At 39.3% G+C, this 8734-nt stretch overlaps 3 protein-coding genes across 3 annotated transcripts; 1 reads left to right on the top strand and 2 right to left on the bottom strand.

Annotated features, from left to right (window-relative positions):
- Positions 1-1142: 1142 nt before the first annotated feature.
- LOC144641297 (uncharacterized) lies at positions 1143-7276 on the top strand. The gene is made up of 4 exons (XM_078500324.1): positions 1143-1220; positions 2137-2564; positions 3365-3628; positions 3771-7276. Exons 2-4 carry the CDS (start codon positions 2505-2507, stop codon positions 4566-4568), a joined length of 1122 nt encoding a protein of 373 aa, XP_078356450.1. The 5' UTR covers positions 1143-1220; positions 2137-2504; the 3' UTR covers positions 4569-7276.
- LOC144641296 (bifunctional 3'-5' exonuclease/ATP-dependent helicase WRN-like) lies at positions 5724-6374 on the bottom strand. Its single transcript, XM_078500321.1, has one exon. It carries the CDS (start codon positions 6372-6374, stop codon positions 5724-5726), a length of 651 nt encoding a protein of 216 aa, XP_078356447.1.
- On the bottom strand, positions 6418-7809 carry LOC144641298 (ATP-dependent DNA helicase RecQ-like). The gene is made up of 2 exons (XM_078500325.1): positions 7307-7809; positions 6418-6577 (listed from the first exon to the last, which is right to left on the bottom strand). The coding sequence occupies exons 1-2, from the start codon at positions 7807-7809 to the stop codon at positions 6418-6420; spliced, it is 663 nt and encodes a 220-aa protein (XP_078356451.1).
- Positions 7810-8734: the final 925 nt, after the last annotated feature.

Here is an 8734-nt window from a genome sequence, read left to right as displayed (position 1 = left end):
CATCCTCGGAGACCCAGGGGCAGTTAGTGGGGGCGAAAGAAACGCGAAACTGCGGGCAAAAATAGCGCGAAACTGCGCGCAAAAAAAATTGGCATAATTATAAAAGTTGTATTGACTGAAAGTGCCCCTGGGGAAAGTGTCTTACCAGACCAGTTCAAAAAGCTCTCTGAATACTGCCTCCCGATTGGGCAGAAAAATCTTTTGTATTCCCTTTGTATTATTCTGCCCAATCGGCGACCAGCCTGACTACAGTCCTTTTGGTGTGTTCTTATACGAAGTATGTACACAAAGCCAGTTCGCTCGCCATATCTGTCTTGCTTGTTCGCCAAGAATTTGCTCGGGAAGGAAAAGTTTCGGCTAGTGCCTCCCCTGGTCGAAAACGTCGAAAGTTTGACGGCCATGCCCGCGGAGAAACGGCGGATTCTTCAGATCGGGGTCGATCGCAGGTATCGTAACACTTGCATGCTGTTTGCCAGTTTTAAAAGTTTGAGTGCGATCGGCTAGTTGCACTGCTGAATTGAAATGGATGTTTTCAGATACTTTATGGGAAGATCGGTGACAGTTTGAAGCGAAACTTTTCCAAACAAGAGTAAATTTTTGACGAACAAGCCAGGCAGATGTGTCGAGCGGCCGACTAGCTACGCGTGCAAAGCGTGCAGCAGCGATTCTAGCACTCGTTCTTTATAGGTGAGATAATAGAAGATCGATCACAGCTTGAAGCGAAAATTTTCCAAACAAGCTTCTTTCAAGATCTTGCATTGTGTGATTTTTCCGTCGATCGGCCGATTAGTTACGCGTGCAAAGCGTGCAGCAGCGATTCTAGCACTCATCCTCCATATATATCTAGGTGTGTTGAAATACGATGGTCGTTGATCGGTAACAGTAAATCGAGTGTGCATGTTGTTCGATCGTCGAATATGAGCGGCTCTGTGACTGTCAACGATTGTTGTCGTTTGTGTTCTTATGTGTTTTGGGACAAAAAACGAAAGAGAAACATTTCGGGCGAATTTCGCAAAAAATTCGAGGATATATTACTAGAAATGAGCCAAAGGTACAGTACTTACTCTCCCCACTCTCCTCTTTCCACTCAGGAAATTACATGTATGTTCAATTTTTTCAATCATTTGGAATGTTTTAGGTTACAGTTTCATCTTTGCCCCATAATGGAGAAGACATTTTGGAACCATGTGGAATCAATTCACTGCAAGATCATGGAAGTGGTAGGCATGCAAACATTAAATCATTAATTTCCAGTGATGTTCTTTAATGGAGAATACTTTTAAAATGCTGAATTTATGAGTGAAGTGCTCTGATTTTTCCTTTAACTAATACAGTTAATGACTTCAAATAAAATAGCAAGAAACTAAATATCTAAAATTTGTGTAATGCAATTAGCCCTTGCATTTATGTAGTCTGAGTGTTTTCTAGACTTTCCTGTTTATTGAAATTGACTAAGTACTACTAAGAGACTACCTGAAGACTGAGTTTTTTTAGTTAAAAATGATGAAAATTAAATAAGCGCCCACGATTGCAGTGTGGGGTGCCTTACAATTACCATGGCCACCCAGCAAACTTTTTTCCAAGTGTCATGCATCTTGTAATTTTTACAATTTCAGCGTGTTTTTGTATTCAACTTTGCAATGATATTACGAGAGCACACTTGTAAAAAAGGTTGGTGGGTGGCCACGGTAAGGCGCGTCGCACTGTTAGCTTCCACCTTGCATAAGTGCCCACCCTCCAGGTTCTACAATTTAATAAGCCCCCATTGTGCTAAATTGTAAAAATTATTACTCGATGGATGGTTTTAAGTAATGTGTAGTTCCAGAAAATATCCATACCCCCCCCCCCCGAGAGGGAATTGGAAATTTCCTGGGGGGGTTGGGGTCTCAAAGACTAAAAATTTTAAAGAAATGTATGAAATTTAACTGGAATTTTAAGAGGGGTGGGGGATTCTTTTAAAAAAATCCCTTCCACGGGGGAGGTATGGATATTATATGGAACTACACAATGGCAATTAACTTCACATTTTAATAGTTTTGAAATTATTTTGTTTTAAAAGTAATTAAGTCACCTCAGAGGAATAAGATTTTGATTGGAAGTTTTTCCTTGAATTTTGTACAATTAATTTTATATCAGATACCATCAATCTTGAGTCAGATTCATCAGGGTCATCAGAAACTTCAGAATCAGAGGATCTTGAGGACAAGTCATTTCCAACTGACTTTGGTTTAAATGGTGACAACTTAGACTGGACTAGGCGGCCATCTATCTACTCCAAAGACAGGGATACAGAGTCAGTCCACTGGTTCAGTCTCCTGGCATATGATAACCGTGTTGTCAACTGGGGCTTAGATGACAAACATCCAATTAGAGATGTAAAGGATTTGGAGATTTCATCATTCATCCCTTCACCTGAGGAACATGCCAAGCTGAAAGATGAGTTTGTTGTTCTTGTCTTGCGCATCCTTGTTGAAAACTGCAAGTACTTTCAGCAATTTGCTAACATGGTTCCGACGCACATTCCGCACCCACATAGCAAACAGATGAGCTGTAAATCGCAAGTTGTAAGTTCTTATTGTTAGAAAACTGCCGGTGCCAGTATTTAATACCGGAAAACACTGTAAGACCTTTATGAAAGAAAAACTTTTTGGAATATTGTTCAGAGCACTTGCATCTTAATAATGAAAGAAATGGTCCCTTGTTTTTTACCATATGGAACTATATGTATGGGACAATAGGATTTTTCAAAAAGTATTCAATCATGCAAACATCTCCATTATTTTTCAAAAACTATAGTTGAACAGGCCTTAACCCTATCACTCCCAAGAGTGCCATATGACACAAGATGCCATTACATGCTCAATATTTGGTCATTTTATATGAAATTTGGACAGGAAAATGGTCTTGAACAGATCTGTCTTTTTAAAACATATAAAAATCATACCCCTAGCATATGAGACCTGATTAACCACCCCTATAACTTTTGCAACTTTTTCCTCTTTCAATTTTAAAATCAAGTAAATATCTGACAACAACCCACACACAAGAGCTGCAAATTAAGCTACAGTTTAGGGATATACCCAAAATATAGGTGGAATGAGATATTTTTTAATGTTTTATTTTTTTTTGGTTTTGTCACCTTTTGAATTAAAACAGTGACTTCCTCTGGGTCTGTTAGTATGATTTATGACATACCAGAAACAATACTTTCCAAATGGAATATTGTATGTGGTCTTTGGGTCCATACATGTAGTTACCATTATACAAAAATGTGGTATTTCCCATGGGAGTGAAAGGGTTAAGTGCCTCATGCAATTAATTTTTTTCAATGCATTTGCTTATTTAAAACTTAAATTATTTACAGGTGCACCTTGGTCTTCTAGACAAAAATGAGAACAAAAGTGAAGATCGAATGCTGCAAATTCTACAACACTGCAGTGCTGAATATGTGCCAGCTGATTCGGAATCTACCATCCTTCACAAGATAAACCTTGGTGGTGACCACTTGACGGTTGAAAGGGCTATTGGTGCCATCAATGCAGTGTCAGACTCTGATAGTCCACAAGAAAGGCTGGAGGGTCTCATTCCAAAGCATGAAGATTTCCACTGTGAGATGATTTTTCTACAGGTAAATTGCTTCTACCATGCATGAGACTATTCATACCTCTCTCTATCCCTTCCTTTGCCCCTTTTAATCCATTTAGCCAGCCAGTCAGTTTAAATCGAGAATGACAGGTGATTGAATTGGCATTTTTGTTTTTATTTTTTAGACAGTGTTTGACTACATGTACAAGGAGGAGTCGGCAGGAGATATGGGTACCCTGTATCAGTTAAGGGCAAGACTCAACAGAAAAGATGTTCAAGGGAAAGTGAACAAGTCCTATCATGGAAGCGAGTCATTTTTCAACACAGTTGTGGAGGGGTATGTTGTATATGCTGCAATGTTGTTCTTTGGTATGGCATCCCCTCATGCTACACCATCACTACACCTGATTGATAAAAAAGATGACATATGCACACAATTGCAGAGACAAGTTGGAGAGCTGGTAAACAAGTTTGTTCTCTTCCAAGCTCAAGAAGAATCAGTGTTGCTCCATGAAGATGTAAGAGAAGCAGAAGCACATCAAGGTAACTTTAGTTGTAGATTTCCTTCTTGCAACAAGAGTTACATTTATGAGAAGCGGCGTAACACCCATGAGGTTACAGTGCATGGACTAACCATTCCCTGTGAGAGAGAAGAGAGGAGTCCTCAGAACCCAAGGGATAATGATGGTATTTTCAATTACTCCCATAATATCTTAAAGACAGGACTTCTCTTTAAAAATTTTAAAGATGCCATCAAAGAGGGCGATGGGGCCAGACTAGAACGACTATGGAAATTCATGATGCTGCTGTTTAAAGTGTCAGGAAAAACCAAATATGCATTAGCAGCAATCCGTCTTCATGCTCAGTTGAATGCCATGCTGACGCCAAGGGAGGCACACTGTCTTCGATGGAATCGAACAATTAATTTGAAGGGGGGATTGGACGAAATGTGGCAATTGATCAGGTGCAAGAGCATAGAGTGAAAGAAACAAAACAACTGATGTCTGGGCATGGAGCAAACCTCACATTCCCATCAGCTCAAATTTATAGCAGAGCAAGTGACGGTGTTGCATGTGTTATGAAGAATTTTGACAACGAAAGCAAAGTTTGTAAAGAATCATCCAAACATCAAAGACAACAAGATGTTGACATCCTTACAGTGGTTAAGACTCTGCAAGAAATTCAAGCCTTAAAAGAAATCCCTGGCAGGGTACATAAGGGAATTGGATCTATTCCAAAGGACCCCATTTCACTTCTTAACTTTAAGGATTTATATTCCTGGATAAAGCAGCACAGGAGAAGTTGGGATAATCTGTAAATACTTCCAAATTAAAACACATAGCAACATAAACATTCAGTTTCTTGAAGTATGGAACTTTAGGTTAAAATATTTAAGCAGGTTTAATTACTGCAAGAACTAGCATACATTTTGTATACGAATTATTTTAAAAGAACTATAAACCTGCAATGCAGTTGTTTTTTCATTATGGACTTTTTAGACTAATTCTGTAATTAAGTTAACAACAATGTTGCACTTACTGCTGAAGACAAAATCTACAGTGTACAAGGCAGACAATTGTTACACAAAAAGCACTTATTGTGTTTTAATTTGTTTCTCCAATGCATGTAAAACAGGAAGTACAATGGACTTTTTGAGGTTCATTCTGTAATTAAATTAACAACAATGTTGCACTTTCTGTAAAAGACAAAATCTACAGTGTACAAAGAAGACACAATAATATTGGGACAGAAGAAGCACTTGTGACTAAATAAAGCAACATTATGAGACAAGGGGATTGTTCAATTATCGCCTTCTTCTTTGCAAAGATCTCCAAATACATTGCACAAACAATTGTAAATCATTTGGCCATGATCTACTTTCCACAAAGAAAGTTTTTCCATGATGTCACTAACAGAAAAAAGTGAGTCACACTTTGAAACCACATCCTCTATAAGATCATTTGAGAAGCATGTCACTTTGTCAACATTGCCATAAAACAAGTTTGGATTAGAATCCACAACTTGGTCCCTAATTTCTTTTTGAAACTCTTTAAGAAGATACTTTAAGCTAGCTTTCTGTGCTTCAGTAACATCCCTAACTTGCTCACTTGTTGTTAGTGAATCAGGCTTCTGAGACATCAGTGAGACCATACTGTCGGATGGGTCTGGGCAGCCTTCAGATCCACAGTGACACATCTGTCACAGCAGAAATGCTTTGCTTTAGAGAAAAAAACAACACTACTTTCCTCAAAAAGGGAAAGCAGCATGTTTCTTCTGCAACCAGTAGAATCTAAATACTCAAGCATCTCTGGTGAGCAAAGGCGTAGCTGACGGCCATGGAACATCAGAAGAGCTTCGGACTGAAGACCATCTCTTCCCGCTCTTCCCAATTCCTGTATATAAGATTCCACATCACTAGGGGGACCATAGCTGATGATGCGGTACAACCCCTTGATGTCTATACCCATGCCTAAGGCACTGGTAGCAATGATTACTCTTACCTTACCGATGGGGTTCGATAGTGACGCAAGAACACTTTCCTTGATTGCAGGGGAAGTACCACTGTAGTACATGGCAACCATTCTGTTAAGGGAAGTTTTAGGGGCTCCTGGTGGAGAGTATGCTTTCTCACCCAAAGTATGCATGAAAAGCTGGTAGATGTCGCCGCACCTCTGAAAATCTCTGACATAAATCAACACTTTTCTACATGCAAGTTGCTTTTCCTCCAATTCTTGTACAAGCCACATAAAGTTAGTATAAGTGTCATCTTTGACTTTTTTAAGATACATTTTTATGTTTTCTCTGTTGGGACTGACAACAATTTGGACACACCTATTTAAATAGCATACGAATAATTTCTTTCCTGGTGGCAGCTGAAGCTGTTGCTGTTAATGCCAGCATTGGGATTCCTTGTGGAAGAAGGGATCTCAATTCGCCCACAGCACCACACCATTTCCTGAAAGGTTCCTTGTTGCTGTTGTCTTTCTCGCCCCTAAAGATAAAGATAAGAAAAACTTTATTTAACCTGGCACTCCACTTAGCTAAAAGCTACTTTACAGGAAGCCCAGAAATAAGAAAAAAAAAAAGAATAATAAAACAAAAGGAAAGGTAAAATAAAACTAACAATCTAAAAAGTTAAAAATCTAAAACAATCTAATTACCGTGTTATTTGATTAAGCGGCCAACCTCAAATAAGCACCCAGCCTCGAATAAGCGCCCACCCCACCCCCTAAAAAAATTGACATGCACGAGAGTAAAATGAGAGGTACCCCGGAGACCAAGCTTTCTCAATAATTTACAGAAACAAGGATCAGTAAAAATTTGGCTTTTGGACATCTTCACGTTCTGTTAATATTTACTTTTTTTCTTGCAAAAATAAGCGTGTTACTTGCTAAAAATGGTGAAAATTTAATAAGCGCCCAGCCTCGAATAAGCGCCCACCTTGAATAAGCGCCCACTCTCAAGATCCAAAAATTTAATAAGCGCCCAGGGCGCTTAAACGAATAAATACAGTATCTATATATTAGTGCATGTATAATTACATTTAAAAAAAAATAAAAATTACAATTTCAAAAGCTTCAAATTTTTTATCATAAATCATTTAACGGCAAAAATTATGAATAAAAATCTGTCTGACCACAATCACTTACATTTAAAAATAGCACAAGACAGATTATATTATGAATTAAGTAAAGAATAAAATATTTCCAAGGTAACTTACCATTGTACAATGGTATGCACTTCATCACACACTATCGCCGCAACATTTTGCCTAAAAAATTGATTGGAAAACATTTCTCGAAACTTTTGGTCTCCAAGAAAAGATTCAGGAGTGCCATACACAAAATTAGTACCATCCATTCCTGCACAAATTCTTTTGTCGCTTTCTGGACTTTCACCCAGGAAGGTAGCTCCGAAGCCAAGGGACCTTAAGTACTTAACTTGGTCTTTTATAATTGATGTCAAAGGACAAACAACGATCACAATTGAAGCAGTTGACACAGCATCAGAACTTTGCAAATACTTCAATACAGATGGCAAAACGTGAAAGGTCAAACTTTTACCAAACCCAGTGGGCAGAGCGCCAAAGACATCCACACCACGAACAATACTTTCCACCACCAACATCTGTTCTGGCTTAAGCTTGTTAATATTAGGAAACGAATTTAAACTTGCTTCTATTGCCTTTGCAATTTTTTCCTTAGAAGGAATACATTCAGCCATGGTGAAAATAGTCAACAGATTATCTATAAGCTTACAAGCCTTTACCTAGACACAACTCGGATGTGAAATGTCGGGATAGTTTTGTCTTCGGGAATTATATATGACCGTCATTTGAGTGATAAGATAGGTGCTGCACGCATTGCACGCGTAGCTAATCGGCCGATCGACGGAAAAATCACACAATGCAAGATCTTGAAAGAAGCTTGTTTGGAAAATTTTTATTATCTCACCTATAAAGAACGAAGGACGAGTGCTAGAATCGCTGCTGCACGCTTTGCACGCGTAGCTAGTCGGCCGCTCGACACATCTGCCTGGCTTGTTCGTCAAAAATTTACTCTTGTTTGGAAAAGTTTCGCTTCAAACTGTCACCGATCTTCCCATAAAGTATCTGAAAACATCCATTTCAATTCAGCAGTGCAACTAGCCGATCGCACTCAAACTTTTAAAACTGGCAAACAGCATGCAAGTGTTACGATACCTGCGATCGACCCCGATCTGAAGAATCCGCCGTTTCTCCGCGGGCATGGCCGTCAAACTTTCGACGTTTTCGACCAGGGGAGGCACTAGCCGAAACTTTTCCTTCCCGAGCAAATTCTTGGCGAACAAGCAAGACAGATATGGCGAGCGAACTGGCTTTGTGTACATACTTCGTATAAGAACACACCAAAAGGACTGTAGTCAGGCTGGTCGCCGATTGGGCAGAATAATACAAAGGGAATACAAAAGATTTTTCTGCCCAATCGGGAGGCAGTATTCAGAGAGCTTTTTGAACTGGTCTGGTAAGACACTTTCCCCAGGGGCACTTTCAGTCAATACAACTTTTATAATTATGCCAATTTTTTTTGCGCGCAGTTTCGCGCTATTTTTGCCCGCAGTTTCGCGTTTCTTTCGCCCCCACTAACTGCCCCTGGGTCTCCGAGGATGG

This window comes from Oculina patagonica, unplaced genomic scaffold (genome assembly GCF_052425735.1).
Source record: "Oculina patagonica isolate OP01 unplaced genomic scaffold, crgOcupat unplaced820, whole genome shotgun sequence".
NCBI lineage: Eukaryota > Metazoa > Cnidaria > Anthozoa > Scleractinia > Oculinidae > Oculina > Oculina patagonica.
Note: the sequence above shows the minus strand (reverse complement) of the source record. Positions and strands in the feature narration are given on the sequence as shown.

Coding starts and splice junctions, on each gene's coding strand:
- LOC144641296 (XM_078500321.1), bottom strand. CDS start 6,374: ATGTATCTTAAAAAAGTCAAAGATGACACTTATACTAACTTTATGTGG.
- LOC144641298 (XM_078500325.1), bottom strand. CDS start 7,809: ATGGCTGAATGTATTCCTTCTAAGGAAAAAATTGCAAAGGCAATAGAA. Junction 6,578..7,306: donor GTGCATACCATTGTACAATG/GTAAGTTACCTT, acceptor CTTTATCTTTAG/GGGCGAGAAAGACAACAGCA.
- LOC144641297 (XM_078500324.1), top strand. CDS start 2,505: ATGGTTCCGACGCACATTCCGCACCCACATAGCAAACAGATGAGCTGT. Junction 2,565..3,364: donor TGAGCTGTAAATCGCAAGTT/GTAAGTTCTTAT, acceptor AATTATTTACAG/GTGCACCTTGGTCTTCTAGA. Junction 3,629..3,770: donor GTGAGATGATTTTTCTACAG/GTAAATTGCTTC, acceptor TTTATTTTTTAG/ACAGTGTTTGACTACATGTA.